At 36.1% G+C, this 18275-nt stretch overlaps 1 protein-coding gene across 1 annotated transcript in view; it reads left to right on the top strand.

The window, feature by feature from the left end:
- The first annotated feature begins 2911 nt into the window (after positions 1-2911).
- The window catches only part of LOC147410456 (midasin-like protein), a 61276-nt gene continuing 45912 nt past the window's right edge, over positions 2912-18275 (top strand). Inside the window, exons 1-9 of the mRNA XM_086435577.1 lie at positions 2912-3186; positions 3272-3579; positions 3931-4012; positions 11228-11502; positions 12338-12547; positions 12692-12861; positions 15120-15229; positions 15555-15674; positions 16029-16107. Of these exons, the coding sequence (XP_086291703.1) occupies positions 3082-3186; positions 3272-3579; positions 3931-4012; positions 11228-11502; positions 12338-12547; positions 12692-12861; positions 15120-15229; positions 15555-15674; positions 16029-16107 (1459 nt within the window). The 5' untranslated portion in view covers positions 2912-3081. The remainder of the gene's footprint in view (positions 3187-3271; positions 3580-3930; positions 4013-11227; positions 11503-12337; positions 12548-12691; positions 12862-15119; positions 15230-15554; positions 15675-16028; positions 16108-18275) is intronic.

Raw genomic sequence — 18275 nt, 5'->3', positions numbered from 1 at the left:
TGAATCCAACGACATTTTTGATCGAAAAGTATAATATATGTCAGATTCGCGTATAATTCGCGAATTAATCGCAAATTTACTAACTATGGTTGAGATTCTAAATTTTGGTGGGAAGAATTTAAATTTCGAATTTTTTTTGTCGAGATTTTAAATCTTGGAGGGAGGGATTTGAATTTTGAAAATTGTAATTTTTGAAGTTTTTGCATTAGAATGTTTGAATATTGAGTTTTTGGCCGATTGAGAGTGGATTCAAACAATACCCATATTCGTGAGATTCGAACAATACCCATTTTATTTTATTTGAAAATTGAATTAAATAAAAAAATATTTTAAAATTTATAGGTAGGACTCTGTGGGTAGCATGGTTGAAAGTAACCACCCCATAAATACCCATAATTGCAACCCAATGTACCCAAAAAGCTGATTTATGGGTATGGGTATTGGGTGTTGGGTTGTAATTGGTCGTAGGCATTAGTTTGTTGACTGGGTCGAGACAAAAAAAAAAAAAAAGAATAAGGTATTTAAGTTGGTTGCTTGTTCACGGTGGAATCGATTACTCTAAGTCTTCTATTACTGCTTTCATTAGTTTTATGTTTTATTTATTGATTTGCTATACTAACCATTTAAAAGTGTTTTAGATCTATGTACTCTTATTGTTGTAAGTTAGAAGTAAGGTTATTAATTATTTACTTTGCACTATCTTTTTTTTTTGTTACACTTAGTAATCTACGACGAACAATGTACGATTCTTAAGTAACATTTGTTTATTGGATAATAAACTTGATTTGCATGAAAAATAAAAAAACGAATTTGTTAAGAGCCCAATGTGTTTTATAATCTAACCAAAAGGTGCCACATAGACAATTTAACTATCTTATAGGAATGGTACATTGTTCAGGATCCTATTTCTTCATAAAATATCTTAGATTTTCTTTCACATTAAGAGAGAGATACAAAAGGAATAAGAGATGCGGAGTTTTGTGAAAATCTTAACAAGGAAGACAATTACCTCAAGGTTGAAAGTGGTGACATCATCATCAATGTTAAGGCAATGTTCCAACGTTAATTATTTGATCCCGTAAAATCTCAAGCATTCAATTTCTCTTTCTCCTCTCATTTGCTATTTGAAATTTCTCCCATGTTTCAATGATTTAGTTTACAAGTTTAGTATGTTTCCTTCTGGTCCAAAAAAGCAATTTCATTCACATACAAAAGTTCAATTGTGGGATCGATTTAGATTGCAAAATTTCATTTCCTTGTACTCTTCCATTAATTTTGTGAGTCTTCTTTTTCATCATCCTCCTCCTCCACCCACCCTTTCTCTCTCGCTCGATGTGTGTGTGGAAATTTAGGATTTGGATTGGGGAAGAAAGATCAAGTGGATCAGATCGGTTTGGTTTTATATTTCTTAATCTTTAATTAGATCGAATTTGGATCAAGAATTGGTTAATATGATCATATCAGATTTGAATTTGAATCGTGGTGCAAAAGCTTTGGATCATTATCGGGTTGGTACTGAACCGATCCATCGCCAGTCTTAACTCATCATCACAAAAAATCTACCTATTCCAAAACTTTTAATCATATAGAACAAAACTTTGTCTACCAAGTATATATATAAAGGTAGCACTTGAAAAAAGACTTAGTGACACGACTCCCAACAACACCTATGTTTTGTCATTTTATATAGATATGACTGGCAATAATCCTATGTATATTTGGTATTTGATTCGTTCTGATTTGAAAAAAATCATATTTGGGTATAGAAAATGGATTTTCGGATTAGATTTTACAAATCCAATAAAAATTCGGATCGGTTTAGATATACCTCAATCAAATCTGACAAAAATCAAATCCGATTTGCAAATAAAAACTCATCTATCCTTTAATCTAACGATTAGGGTAAAAAAAATGAATTTTCTCTAAAAAACTTGATGTCTTTAACTTGTCTACAAAACATCTTAAGTTTTTTCCCTCAAAACTAGTAGTCTCAACCTCTCCTTTTATTTTTTCTCTTGAAACGAAAGCTTGTCACTATTGCCTTTCGTTTTCATCTCAAGCAACAACAACGAAGGATGTCCGTGTTTCACTCATTACCATTACAAGAGAAATCTTAAATCTCTTATACTAAAAATCAGAGAACCCCTCGTCTCCTTCATGCATCCCCTCTCCCCGGGTGAGTAGTCTCCCTCTTTATCTCTTTCAATTACTCTTTCCCCCTCAGATTGCGCCAATCTCTCTCCCTCTCCCTTTCTTTTGTAAAGAGGTTGAATATTAAAGTTTGGTTTGTTAGAGATTTGCGAGCGGGAGTTCGACATTTGCGCCGCTCTCATCCACTTTTATAATCTTCTCTTTAATGGTCTCTCTCGCACATTCGATTGCAAAATCACTAATTTTTTCATTGAATCAGATCAAATCAGATTTGGTTTGTAAGGTAAAATTTTCAGATCGCCAATGGTATGTTGGTGATCCGATACCAAACTTATTTGCCAAACTTATATATAAATGTAACGTTTGAAAAAATACTTGCAATTGAGTGTCACGACTCCCAATAACACACTATTGCAATGACACACTTCTCATGATTTTAATTTTGTTTTTTTAAATGTCACAAAGGTCTCGAGACTGTTGCCCCAGTTTCGGGTTTGTGTGTAAAAGTTGGTCTGGTTTCGAGTTCGGCTTGATTATACTCACCTAGCCCAATACCGAACCAATAATCATCGGGTTGGTCACGAGCTAATAAACCAATTTGGATCCGATTTCGGGTTAACAATGCGGTTCGAATTGGTTTGAGTTACCGGTTCCGGATTTTTTTAGACACCCTAGAATACCCTTATGTCGAATGCGAGCGATCCGACCCATTTCCGCCTTACTTCCCGCCGCGCGCCTCTTTTACTATGTCTTTAACCGCCTAAACCCTGAAACCCTAAAACCCTAGAACGCTAAGCCCTTCGCTATCTCGTTCTATACCTCAGCAACCCAGATCTCTCTTGTCTGCAACTTCAAAACTAGAGTTTCATAATTAAATAAATTTGATAATTTAATTTATACAATCAAATTCTGAATATTTTGTGAGTCGATATGTCAATCGATGGTAGATTCTCTCTTTCATCTGCATTCGAGCGATTCTTAACTCGTTGTCCTAAGCTTGGATGTATCCTCAAATTGAAATCTCTCTCTCAAAAGGTAACAAATTTATATCGAATTGATTTGTTTTTTGAATCCTAACTTAAATTTTCTAATTTTTTTTTTTTTTTTTTGATTGGTTCAGGGAGACAAATTGATAGAAGAAGAAATAGTGAATTCGATTGCGGAGTTGTTTCTGCATCCGAATTATACAATTCCAATGATAGGATGCTTTCGTCCTATCGCGAGAAAAATTGTGAATAAATCTGTGGAGTTACTTCGTTTGGTTCCCAGTTTGAAATCGAACTCTGAAGATGCAGAGATGGAAACTGGAGACGAGGATGATAATTACGTTATTGAGTTTTATGTTAGAAGTGGAAAGGGTCTTAAGCTTCATGAATTAGCTTGCTTGGCCTTCTCTCGAGCACTTGATTTGGCACCCTTTCTATTGAAGTAAGATGCAATTTTCAATTTTTTTCGTGATGGCTTGAATTTCAATCACTTATCATATAGAAACGAGTTGGATTATGAATTATGGTTTTGTTAGAAATCTTGTAAATCAAATTTACTACATGGTTTTTTTTTTTTTGAAATAGTGACAGCAGATGTGAGTATTTTGATTGGGCAGAAAAAAATGTGGAGAGACTTGTTTGGTGGTTGAATTATTTCATTGTTTTTAATTGCATGCTTTGACTATAATCCCCTAAACTTGCAATTTTTGATTGATACGGCACGAGATTGAGTTCTACTAATTGCAGTGAAGTTCTTCGAGCAAAATTACTAAATTTTTGTTACTTTGTGCAGTTCCGTGTTAAGTTATTTCAGCTTTGCTCCTCCTCCTTTTCAACGCCTTTTGGCTACATCAGCTTCTCAACTTATAGAAAAGGTAAACTATTTTGTGCAGTTTTGGGTTAAGTTTTTTCATTAAGTGTCAATTTTGTATAGTGAGTTCAGTTGGTGGTATCAATTTTCTTTGGAGAGTTATCAATTTTCACTCAAAACTCATGCATTTTTAATGGGAAGGAACATTTATTGCAGGAGCTTGTAATTAAACATTGTGTCTTCTTCAAAGACTTTCTTTTCAAATGTGATTTAGTTTTTAATGTAAATGGTTAATATTTTTTTATTTATTTTCCTTCGATGGGCATCTTGTCCATTGTTTCAACTAATGTGAAGCTCTTTTATATCTTCCCAAAAAATTCTATTTTAGTAGAGCCCCGTCCTTTTTTTATTCCTTCCATAAATGTGATTTATAATGAGAGATTAATTGTCGTCTTGACCATCGAAGAAGACAAGATCAAAATAAATAAATTAGGTCTCCAGATTACAAATTGAATACTACGTCACCCTTGAATTCCCCAAATGACTTACGTTACACCAATAGAATATGAAACCAATATGGTAATAATACTCTCCTAAACAGAAGGTTCCTTCCCGTCAAACACTCGAGAGTTCCTAGATCCCATCAAGTGGTACTTGTGGCAGATGCCATAGAATCCTCTTTCTTCCTTGAAAGGTCCAACATTGCCAGCTTTCAAAAAAATGTAAGAACTAAAAATGGGAAAAATCCAGAGAATTGTGATAGTGACATAAAATGAGACCATACAACATATGAAAAATCACGATGGACTAAGTTTTGATTAATTGAATTGCTTGAAGATTTGCATATTGAATAAAGTTGACTGAAATTATTCCCCAAGATATGAGATTATCAATCAATGGTTAGGATTTTTTTCAGTACCCGCCAACAAAATGGAAGAAAGCAACCTTGGAGTGTATTTTTTTACTCCAAACCGTAGACATTGGAAATTTTGATTATTTTTCTTGTTTGTGGAAGGAAAGAGTCAAATTCCACTATATCTAAAAGAAGGTTACAGGCCCCTCTATATATAGATGATAATGCTCATCTATTTTAGGGATATTTACAGCTAATCTAGAAAGGAAAACAGAACTACCTAAAATTGAAAGCTATAAAACAGGAAACTTATATCTACAGATTTGGTAACAGACTACCAAATCTCCTAAAATCATAGGATAAGAAAAAAACTGATCTGTTAGCTGTAGATCTCCTCGATATTATCCCCTAATATTGCTAACAGATCCTCAAACATAAATCTTTCTATAATTCTACACTCCCCCTCAAGTTGGGCGGTAAATATTAATTAACCCCAGCTTGGAACTCAGATCATCAAACACCTTTCTCGGTAGAGCCTTGGTAAGGATGTCTGTTGTCTGAAGACATGTAGGTACGTACAACATCTTGATTATTCCTTCCTCTATCTTCTCCTTTATTAAATGTCGATCAATTTCCACATGTTTTGTTCTTTCACGATGAACTGGATTTTTGGCAATGTTGATTGCTGATTGATTATCACAGAACATTTTCATAGGTTCTTCATCTGAAATTTTTAATTCCTTTAGCACCCTTTTTAACCAAATTCCCTCACAAATACCGTGTGCCATTGCCCCGGAATTCAGCTTCTGCACTGCTTCTTGACACCACTGACTGCTTCTTGCTTCTCCAAGTGACCGGATTTCCCCACACAAAAGTGCAATATCCTGAAGTTGATCTTCGGTCTTGTACTGATCTTGCCCAATCTGTATCGCTGATCACTTCAATATCTCTTCTTTAGTTCTTCTCAAAAAATAATCCTCTACCTGGTGTTAGTTTCAGGTATCTCAGGATTCTATACACAGCTTTCATGTGTTATTCATTTGGATTGTTCATGAACTGACTTACCATGCTAACAGCAAATCCAATGTCTGGTCGTGTGTGAGATAGGTATATTAGTTTACCTACTAATCTTTGGTATCTTTCATTGTCCACAGGTGCACAATTTTCATTAGTTCCTAGTTTGATAGTTGGATCCATAGGAGTTTCTGCCGGCTTACACCCGAGCATTCCAGTCTCTTTTAAGAGATCTAGGACATATTTTCTCTGTGAGACAGAGATTCCCTTTCTTGACCTTGCAATCTCCATACCTAGGAAATATTTAAGATTCCCAAGGTCCTTGATTTCAAACTCTGCAGCTAGTAAACTTTTGATGGTGCGGATTTCCTCTTCATAGTCTCCTGTTAGGATTATGTCATCCGCATACACTATGAGGACATCAAGTTTTCCTGCAGAAGAGTGTTTAACAAATAGTGTATGATCCGTCTGACATTGAGAGTAACCATGCTTCTTCACTACCTTTGTGAATCTTTCAAACCAAGCTCTTGGAGATTGCTTGAGCCCATATAGAGATCTCCTAAGTTTACAAACCTTGTTGCATGTAGTTTGTGTCTCAAATCTGGGGGGAATTTCCATCTACACTTCTTCAGCTAGGTCCTCATTTAGAAAGACATTCTTGACATCTAGTTGGTGGAGAGGCCAGTCAAGGTTTGCAGCCAAAGATAATAAAACCCGAACTGTGTTTAACTTGGCTACAGGAGCAAATGTCTCCTCATAATTGATTCCATATGATTGGGTGAATCCCTTTGCAACTAGCCGTGCCTTGAACCGATTAACACTCCCATCTTCATTATATTTTACTGTGAAGATCCATTTGCAGCCTACTGGGTGTTTCCCGGTCGGTAAGTCCGAGATTTCCTAAGTTTCATTTTTCTCTAGTACATGAATTTCTTCATACACTGTTGATTTCCATTCTGGTGAGCCGAGAGCTTCTTGTATATTATTAGGAACTTGGATGTTGTCGAGGTTGGCAACAAAAGCTTTGAACTTCGGTGACAATCCTTCATATGACACAAATGTGTATATCGGATGTTTTGTGCATGATCTTACCCCTTTTCTCACATCAATAGGAAAGCCACTGTCATCATTCGTTTCAGGATTAGTGTTACCTGGTGGATCTTCACTTGGTCTAGGACTTGAGTCAGACTCTTGGGTTTGCTCAAGAGATGCTTGTTGTTCCATCTCCTTTTGGTTCTTTCTCCTCCTTGAGTAGGTAATCAATTCATCACTCTTTGTTGATTGAATAGTGTCTAGATTTTGAGGTGGATTGTTGGTTTGATCTTGAGAAGGAGGTTCTAGGAAGTAAGAAGACTCAAGGGAGAGATTTTGAAGAGGAAGTAATTCATGATTTAGTGATGGGCATGTTTGGTCAGAATTAGGAGAGACATGAGGTGATTTTCAATATCCCAAAGCTGATATTCTAGGATAAAATTAGTCTCCCCCTGAATATCAGATTTGGGGAAATAAGGTTGTTGCTCAAAGAAGGTGACATCCATGGAGTGATAGAATTGTTTAGTGACCGGTGAGTAGCATTTATATCCTTTTTGAGTTGGAGAGTACCCAAGGAAAATACATTTATGAGCTCTAGGATCAAGTTTGTCCCGGTGTTGTTGATGGACATGGACAAAAGCTGAACACCCGAAAACTTTGAATGGGATGGTGGAGATGAGACGAGTAGTGAGAAAGGACTGAAGGAGAATTTGACAGGGAGTCTGGAAGTTAAGGATCCGAGATGGCATCCTATTTATGAGGTATGCAGCAGTAAGGATGGCTTCACCCTAGAAATATTTTGGTACATGGGTAGAGAACATAAGAGACCGAGCCACATCAAGAAGATGCCGGTTTTTTCTTTCGGCAATACCATTTTGCTGAGGAGTGTTAACACAGGAACTTTGGTGAACAATACCATGACTCATGAGATAATCATTAAGGCTGGAATTGAAATACTCTTTGGCATTGTAAGTTTTGAGAATTTGAATTTTTGCTTGGAATTGTGTTTGGATCATGGTATTGAAGGTTTTGAGATCTGGTTTGCCTTGGATTTTTCTTTCATGAGGAATATCCATGTGAGTCTAGTGTGATCATCGATAAATGAAATGAACCAGCGAGAACCAGTAACATTTTTGATCCTAGAAGGACCCCATATATCACTATGAATCATGGAAAAAGGTTGAGATGTTTTGTAGGACCGGTTAGGATAAGAATTGTGAATATGTTTAGAGAATTGACAGATCTCACATTGAAATTCATTTGGATTTTTATTATGGAATAATGAAGGAATCAACTTCTCAAGATACAAGAAATTTGGATGACCTAACCTATAGTGCCATAACATAATTGCACTATCATTATTAGACTGACTCACAGACAAAGAAACAAGACTACTGGACACTAAACAATCTGATTGATGAATTGTTCCTTGAGGAGGATCATTAACCTCTAGAAGATAGAGCCCCGAACACATTTTAGCACTGCCAATCGTCTTCCCCGAGTCCAAGACCTGAAATTCACACAGATTGGAGTCAAATTTAGTAACACAGTTGAGATCCCGAGTGAGTTTACTAATGGACAGTAAATTGCAATTTAATTTTGGTACAAGTAGAACGGAATCAAGAGTGATGTTCTCTGAAATTTGAATCGAGCCTGTACCAGCCACCTTTGAGAGTGACCCATCAGCTATTCGCACAGTTAAATTTTTATAGCATGGGGTGTAAGTTGAAAACAGCTTCTCATCTCCAGTCATATGATCAGAAGCTCCTGAGTCTATAATCCATGGACTGAGCCTCTCCTTGTTAGCATTTAGAGCACTTAAAAAATTACCTTTTTGTGCCAAGGATCTGGTACCAACCACAGTGGGAGCTGGTGCAGGCAAGGATTGGCTGAACATTTCTGCAAGATCTCTATCTGTTCCTTGTTGAAGGGAGTTGGTTCGGGTGGAGGATGTTCATCCATGGAAGCAAGGTTGCCTTGTCCTTCTTTTTCATTGGCAAACCGGGAAAGCCTCCAGTCTGCTGGTTTGCCGTGAATCTTCCAGCAGTTGTCCTTGGTGTGACCAGGACGTCGGCAATGATCACACCATGGTCGCCCTTTCTTTGGTCTGTGATCGTTGTTGTTGGATTTATTCCCTCTCACCACAAGTGCTGAACTCTCAGGATTTCTCACAGAATCTTGAGATCCCATCATGATCTTCTTTCGACTTTCCTCTCTCCGAACTTCTGAAAAAGCTTCTCGGATATTTGGTAGTGGTTTGGATCCTAAAATTCTTCCTCGTACTTCATCAAGGTTCTTATTTAATCCAATCAGAAATTTGTATATTCTTTTCCGTTCAATTATTTGTCTATACCTGATTCCATCATTCAGACAACTCCAATTGTGCTCCTCGAATAAGTCTAGCTGTTGCCAATACCGATTGAGAGTGTTGAAGTATTGAGTCACTGTTAATTCTCCTTGGCGGAAGTCATGAAGAACACTTTCCACCTCGAATAATTCCGATGTATTCTCATTGTTAGAATATATTTCCTTGGCAGCATCCCAAATCTCCTTTGCTGTTCCATAGAGAAGAAAGTTTTCTCAAATGTCATTTGTCATGGAATTAATGAGCCATGACATGACCATATTATTCTCGGCATTCCAGACTTTGAACTTTTCATCCGTCTTGTTTGGTTTGGCAGCATCTCCGGTGAGATAATCATCTTTGCCCTTTCCGCATATGAACATCATTACGGAATGGGACCACTGGAGATAGTTGTTCCCATTCAGTTTGTGTCCTGTAATGGGCATTAGGTTACTATCATTGTTGGAAGCCATGGCTTCCTGATTGGAGGTGATTTGGGAAATGATAGCTCTTGAATCACGTTTCCCGTATTTGGTCATATGAGGGAATTAGGGTTCAGAGATTGCTCTGATACCATCTTGTTTGTGGAAGGAAAGAGTAATATTCCACTATATCAAAAAGAAGGTTACAGGCCCCTCTATATATAGATGATAATGCTCATCTATTTTAGGGATATTTACAGCTAATCTAGAAAGGAAAATAGAACTACCTAAAACTGAAAGCTATAAAACAGGAAACTTATATCTACAGATTTGGTAACAGACTACCAAATCTCCAAAAATCATAGGATAAGAAAAAACTGATCTGTTAGCTGTAGATCTCCTCGATAGTTTTGATACTTGCACTAGGGATTATAAAAGGATTTGATAGAGAATACCTTATCCCTTGTAACTGCCTAAATTAATTGGTCTTTTTCATCTAGGGAATTGGTAACATGGGACAATAAATTCATTAGGAGCAAGAGGCATCTCCTAGTTGTTGAAACTCCTTCTAAACCCCAAATCCCAAGAAAACTCCTCCTCACTTGACCTTATGAAAAGATTGTTTTATAGGTGATAAAGCATACAAACTGGGAAACTGTTCCTACAAGGATGATGTTCGATATTATCTATATTCCTAGAATCAGACTTTATTTCCTATCCTTATCCTAAATTATATCCTTTTCATAAATTGTGGAAGGATCTTACATATCTCTTTCGAAACCCCCATACCAAATGTCCTTGGATTCCCACTCTGCCAACGCCGTTGCTCACGCGAAATTTCTTTTTCATAACTTTACTTCATAGACATCGATTCTCTACCTTGAATCTCCACAACCATTTGCCCAGAAATTCCATGTTCTTTTATTTTATTTAGAAGTTTGTCCTATATATCTCAATTTATGTCCTTTTTGGCCCTCATCTTGTCTTTTTAGAGCCATTAACATGCCACTGCTCAACTAATTGGTGCTATATCGTTGGTCTTTGTTGTATATGCTAAAGCCGTCTTTCTTTATTTTATCTCCAATTGAGGCTACTTAAATTTGCTCGGATGTGCTCATTTATGTAATTTTCTTTTCTAGTCTTACCACTAGTTCATTTAAGCGTTGTAATCTGTCTTATGCTCATTCTTTGAATTGTTGTTTCTTGTTTGTCAACATTTTGTTGGAAAGCCTATTGTCTAGAAATCTCATTGCAATACTGCTGCCTCATTTATCAACAGTCTTACCTAATTAATGACATTTGTCACTGTTTGTGCTTTTTGATCAACATCCTTGTTCTCTTCCTCTCAACTATTTCAGTTGGAGTTTGGATTCATTTGCAATTAGAATAGTCTTTGGTGGCTCTTGTTTGTGGGCTGTTCATCTTGACCTCCCTTCTTTTGCACCAACAAAATTTTAACTGATCAAAAAAAAAAAAAAAAAAAAAAAAGAAGAAGAAGGAAGAGTTCTAGAATCTAGTGCTAATGCTTAGTGTTCCTCCTTTTTCCTTTTCTAGCCGGCATTTGGTTATGTTTTCTGATTGTTGGAACTATTCAACTTCCGTTCTGTTTTGCAGGATGGAACTCATTTATTGGATGCTGTGCGAGCTTCCTTTCGCCTCCTCCTAGTAGAGCCCCAAGTGTTTTCAGAACTTTGGGATTGGTCCTCTTTCTTGGACCTTGTACATCAGTCTGCAAATGTTAACTCAGGCAATGATACAGAAAATTTCAACAATGCTTTGGACATAAGATGGTGTGTGACACGGATATTATATATCGTATTGAAAATGAGTGATAGAGCAAATGTAAATTTTGGTCTCGATGCAGAAAAATCTCTTACATCCTTATTACGGTTGGTTTGGTTAACCTTTTTCAAACAATTTGATACATCAGAAAATAATAATTTAAAGAGAGATTTACTGGGCAGACCTATTTGTTCCATTTTATTACAAAAAATCCCCTTATTTATCAAGTTTGTTACTCAAAAAACCTTGAATGGGATCCACATCATTGTAAATGATTAAATACCTTCAATACCCTCAATTCTTTTAGTCAAATACCCTACTATAGAGGATATAATGGGTATTTCTTAAAAAGAATTGAGGGTATTATAGGTATTTAATCTTTTTAAAAGATGTGGGTCCCACTCCAACGTCTGACAACAAAAAAACACTTTTTCCGGACTAAGGAAAGTTTCTTGACTGCATCAATTTGTGCATCTAAAAACATGATTTGATGCCACAAGGTTGTAGAAGAAAAAATTCTAAGAATTTTGTAAAAAAAAAGTTTTAGAAAAAGAGAGTTAATTTTAACAGTTGAATTTTAATTTTAAATTTGGGAGTTAGGTAGCCGCCCATTTCAACACTATGGATCAAGCTCTATTAATGATTTTTTTGGATTTTTTTTTTTTTTTTGAATCTGGTTTTGCATGAAATCTAGATGTCTGTGGTGTTGGATTTGCCAATGTGATAATCCATTTGGGCCCAATGACCCTTAGTAAGATTTGAAATCTTACTAAGTAAGTCAGGCTAGCCTGGTTCAAGAAGAAAGGTTTGTTGAGTAACAAACTTGATAAAGTAGGGGAGTTTTTGTAATAAAAATGCAACAGATAGGTCTGCCTGGTAGATCTCTCTAATTTAAATGATTTGCCGTGATGCTGTACATCTGCCTATCTTTTGCTTTTGCAGGTGGGAGGAGTTTTGTCAGGATGTATCTATGGAAAAGGCTGGCTGGTATCTTGAAACAACTGAACCGGGAATGGGAGTTTGTGTTGATGAAAACATGGATTTCAATCAGGAATACTGTTTGCAGTTTGTTGGTCTTAGGTCTTCGTCTATTTCCTCATTATACTCTCATGAGTTCAAGACACTAAGAAAAGACAAAAAGTTGATCACTTGGTAAGTAGAATGCAGAATAGTATTGCAAAATGATATATATATATATATATATGCGTGTATGTTCTTGTTTAATTGCAATTGGACATTGTTGCCCTCTCTGTTTTGGCTTCCCATTTGACTTATAGTTATTTTTGCTGCTGTAAGGGATGTAAAATCTGTGGACGGCCCCTTTGTCTTGACTTCAGCTGTGAAGAAGAGCTTTGACATGGTCCTGTTAGCAGTCAGTCAGAAATGGCCTGTTCTTTTGTATGGTCCTACAGGTGCAGGGAAGACCGCGTTGATCAACAAGTTGGCCCAAATTAGTGGGCAGCGAGGTACTTCTTTTATTTCTCATAGACTTCTATCCTCAATGTTGCTCGCGTCATTTTTCACACTGAGTTCCTTTGTTTGTCGTGGGTAAGTTGTTATGTAGTATTTGTATAATAATATGCCCATTTTTTTTTCCTTGTATGTGTATTCTGAGTTTTTGTTTTGTTTTGTTCAGTTTTTCGTGTATTGATTCTAAGAATGATTGGGTTGTATCTATCTCTACATGAAAAAAGAATGATTTGATTTTTAATCAGGGAAACTAGAACAAACACTTCTTATGTAGGGAATTCGTTTCCCTAACTTTGTATCATGTCTATAGTTGAAGAAGTAAAACATTTTTTGTTATAAAATAGTAGCTTAGGCGTCAAAGTGAAGTAAGCAGTTACTAGCTATTACTTATTAATATCCCAGTAAATCATCTTCCTTCACGAAGCTCTTCCTTCACTGATTTTTAATAGCTACTGAGTGTAATAGCTAAAAGATGTATTTTTCTCCGTTAGAACCAACATGGTTTATTTTAATGGAAATAGATTATTAAGAATGATAATGAACAGGGCAGATGGACTCTTTTTTTCCATTGAATCGTCTCTTTTCTTTGGTGTATTGGTGGCCGTACAAACAAAGTATCTAAATAAAACAAAATTGCCTAATATTTCTGTAGTATTAGCTACGTTCTATTGGTTCAGGATTATTCACCATGCCCAAGCTACAAACATTATGGGAGCTGTATTCTTTTGCTAAATGGCGTTCGTACAAAGCATGTCAAATCTTAGGTCTCCCATCCTGGATAGAATGTACACATGGTAGGAGACCCAATTGGATCAGAAATCACTTTTATAAGTTCCTCTTTGTCTACTTAAATATGTTGCGAGGACCTACCACATATGATTGAACTTATGGAAAAAAGGAAAAAAAAATTGGCTGGATCCTTCTAAACTAATGGACCGTTTCTAACCAGTTGGATGAGTGTTCTACTTAAGTATGTTGTGACTGTGGGTTCCTACTTGTGTCAAATTTCCCAAGAGAAACCTAAACTTGTCGAAAAAGAGAGAAGAAAAAAACATTAGGTTTGTGTCTGTCCGAACTCCTGGACCGTTTCTAACAAGACTGGATGAGTTGTCTCGTTCCCCTAGCAATTGATTAATCATCTTTTGACATTTGAGAAGAGTTTTGGGCATGAGAAAGCTTTTGAGAATGTCACAATTTTTAAGCTCCTTTGCTAGCATTTCATTTTACTTTCTATTTTGTTTTCTATGCCTAGGAGTGTGGATTTGAAGCTTGATAAAATGTTTCATAATTTCCTGTGGCATGACAAGGTAAGTGAAAATTTTGTTTGGTGAATTGGAAAACAATTTGCTTGCCAAAAAAACAGGGGGCCTTGGTCTTAGAAGGTTGAGAAAAATGAATGATTCTCTTTTAGGCAAGTTGCGGAGGATAGTTTGTGGAAGAGAGTCTTTTAGGTGAAGTATGGTTAAGAAAATCTGTGTTGGGATAACAGTTGGGTGAGATCATCTTTTGGCTGGGCTTGTGGAAATACATCCTCAAAGTCTATCCTGAGTTTCATAGTAGAGTAGCCTTTAGGATTGGAAAGGGACCAAGGGTTTGTTTCTAGGAGGATTGTTGGTGTGGTACTTTGCTCCTCAAAATGCAATTTTCAAATTTATATTCTATCTTAGCAATCTGGTTGCCATCTAACATCTATTTCTTCTCTCTAATTGCTACTTATGCATGAAATGATGCATCAAATAAACTATTTTTAATGTTTAATTAGGGTTCAGGTGATAACGGGGATAACTATTTCTCTAAAAATTGATGTATAGTTAAAATAAAGTAATTTTGTATGGCACATATATCGTAAACTTAAATTATTTCTTTCAATTGGAAAATTTTCATTTTTAAGTTTACTTCAATTTTTTTTGTACAAGATTATGTGCAATTTTTTTTACTGCAAGAAATTAGATACACCCATATGCATCGTCTTGGTTCCTTACTGCAATCCAACTTCTATTTCATTATCTAAAATTTACCTCTCATAACCAGTTTCCTTAAGACAATTTAGTTGTCAAATCTTCATAACTGTTTGCCAAGGCATTCTCCAAATACCCACCTATATGAAATGGGATTTTTGACTTCATATTCATGTTTACTTCTTCAATTATAATTAACTTGCAAATATGGAATCCACAAGTGATGATATTGTGATAATTTCTTGTTTAAATGTGGGATTTTGAATCATTATAGTTGTTCCCTATGTTTTCTTCAGTTCTTTCTATTCACATGGATGAACAAATGGATGGGAAAACGCTGATTGGGAGTTATGTTTGCACCGAACAACCAGGTGAATTCAGATGGCAGCCTGGTTCTCTCACCCAGGTTTGTTTTAGTGCAGGAAAAAAAATTCTCATTTTCTTTTGAGTCTGATCCATTTGTTTTAGGAATCAGGATCTAGAACGGTTTTCTGTTACCATAGCATAGGAACAATGTCTACATGGTAAGTTTTGGTTGTCTGTTTAAAACACATTGGGCTCCTAAAAAAGCCGTGCACGCAGCCCTCTGTGTTTTAAATCCAACCAAAACATGCCACGTAGGCACCATTCTGGATCGCGACTCTTTTAGTACAGAGCAAAGTTTCTCATTTTCCGAGTCTGATCCAAAGGATACATTATCTTTAATAAAACGTACTTCTTTTACTTTGCAGGCTGTTTTGAATGGACTTTGGGTAGTTTTTGAGGACATTGACAAAGCACCGTCAGACGTGCATTCCATCTTATTGCCTCTATTGGAGGGTGTTAGTTCATTTGTAACTGGTCGCGGGGAGGTAAATATTCTGTGCTACCTACTCTTCATGCTTCAGCTGTGCATTTTTTTTGCACGTCTTAGACTGACAATGAATGTCTGTGTGGTATCTCTCTCTCCTTGTTTACTACATTTTTAAATGCAGATTATTCCTTGTATATTGGTATGCACACACACACACATCCTTTTAGAGTCGGTTGCAGTCTTTTTGGTTACAGCTTCTGTCAATTTTGTCACTTTATTGGTTTACTAAAATAAGAAGTTTACTTCCTTGACAGATTTCATAAATTTCCATGATATCTACGGTTATTAGATATAATTATTTTTCCTCATCTTTTTTTTTATAGAAATTTTCAAGCACGTGGAACTTTTGCAGGCAATAGGTGTGGCTGCAAGCTTTCGATTGTTTTCCACAATATCAAGTTCTAAGAACGACATCTCTCATAATTCTGAAGGTCTGTGACATGCTTCCCTTATTGTTCATTGTATTTTGGAGTTTTTTGTTCAAAGAAGTTTCATTGTTTCTTTTACTATTATCATATTGTCTTATCAAAACATTAGATGGTTTTTCTTTGACAAGTCTCTATAAAATATACATATACTGAATCTCTATTTATACACTTTTGCGGAGGAGTCCTGAAGTGAATTGTCTTGGAATCTTTCGGTTGAGACCATTTCAGTTTTTCTTCAAACCAAAACATTGCAATTGGAATGAGATTTTTAACCTGGACTATGACCATGACTGTCGCTTGATGATTTATTTCCTCAGGGATTGAATGGTTGAGACACTGATCTTGTTGCTAAACCTTTGCCTAGTCTTGATGACTTCCATGGCTCCCTCTGAAGATATATTTTCTTGGTAGATAGGTTTTTTTTATATTAATCCAACGAAAGGAGGTTGAGAAGACCTACCTGGAACAAGGGAAATGAAAAGTAGAAGCAAACAACGACAAAAGAACCAAAGATGAAATATCTATCTATCTATCTATCTATCTATATATATATATAGATAGATAGCTCTCAACAGGCAACTTTGAGTAACAAAATTTGTCCTGTATGGCTTAAAAGTTTCGGATTGGGCTGATTTTTGTGAGGATGATCTCCATGGTGAGGAGATCATTCTCACAAAAACTGAGCCTGATCTGAAACTTCTAACCCCATCAAAAGTGGTTTACAAATTAACGGTAAAAAATCGACGGTCCACAATTCTAAACCACTTTTGATGGTGTCCACCATAGAGATCATCCTTATTAAAAACCAGCCCAGTATGAAACTTTTAAGCCACATAGGGCAAAGGTGTGGGCTCCGTGTTTTCTCCCTAACGTTGTCTGCCAAATTGGATCATATATATATGAGCAATGCTAACATCCAAGACCTCATAGGGATGCTAGCATTCTCCACCACATTATTTTTTCAATATACCCCTATCCATTTTGTCTGTAGTGAAAATGATAAGGTTATATTAGTCTTTTTACATAATAAATGCTTGTCTTTTACATAATAAATGTTAAGGGCATTTAGTCATTAGATTTTAATGTGTTGTTTGCAATAAATGCAAACAAATATTTATTATATAAAGGACTAACATACCACCAATCTTTTTCACTAAAACACAAAATGGGTAGGGGTATTATTGGAAAAAATGTGGTGGAGAATGCTAACGTCCCCATGAGGTCTTGGACGTTAGCATTCCTCTATATCTATTTATCTATCTTTCTATCTATATATGTATTTTGCTAAGTGGAAGTATTGTATTAAAAGAAGCAAAATAGTGTACAAAGATATATGTAAGTTGTCAAAAAATTCAAAATCCCATTGAAAAAGAAAATCCTTGAAGGATAACCTTTTAAAATCGTCAATCACTTTGCACCAACGAAGCATAGGCCCACCAATGCTTATGATCACATGAAGAGAATGCTCCTTCCTAAGAATCTACGATTCCTTCCTTTGTAAATGCCCCAACGAACAACAAAGGGGCACCTGTTAATAAGGTGAGTACCATCTTTGTCGTTCCACAATAAATAATAAGGATTCTTATCCAATTGAAGCTCCGCACTTCTAGGGGTGGAGAATTGCTGTAGAAAACAAATAGGTATTGTAGTTGGCGGAGTTGATATGAGAGTTTGGCAGTGTGTTCTTTAAGGTTTGTTTACGTCAGATCATTGTGTCCCTCTCTTGATTCTTCTTCCAGATTTTCCTATGGGTCATATCTTGTCTGGTTATCCAAACCCATTCAAAAATACCTTTCCTTTCTTGGAACACACCTTTGGATAAAAATTTCCGCTGTGATTATTTGATCCTCATAAGAAAATTATAGTGAAATTTCAATTTGTGTAAGGCCAATGTTGATCCCCTAGGAGCATGAAGCTTGTTTCTTTCATGCCGCTCCCACTTCAGAATCCCACTCGGTCATAAAATAGTTACGTTTTAACTTTTGAGGATGCTCCTGGTTTCAGCGTAGAGCCGAATGTTGGTGCTTCAAGTATCTAAGATCAAATTTCCTCCATTGTGATCTTGCTAGGTCTAGGGCACTTCCTTCTCTGAATTCGGGCTCTATTGGACTGTTTATAGGTTATTTTTGGAACTCTTTTGTAGTTGGAATATCACTGTTCTCCTTAAAGAA

This window comes from Akebia trifoliata, chromosome 1, assembly GCF_017979445.1.
Source record: "Akebia trifoliata isolate Shusen 1 chromosome 1, ASM1797944v1, whole genome shotgun sequence".
In the NCBI taxonomy this organism is placed as follows: domain Eukaryota; kingdom Viridiplantae; phylum Streptophyta; class Magnoliopsida; order Ranunculales; family Lardizabalaceae; genus Akebia; species Akebia trifoliata.
The sequence above is the reverse complement of the archived record's forward strand: the minus strand, read 5'-3'. Positions and strand labels throughout refer to the sequence as shown.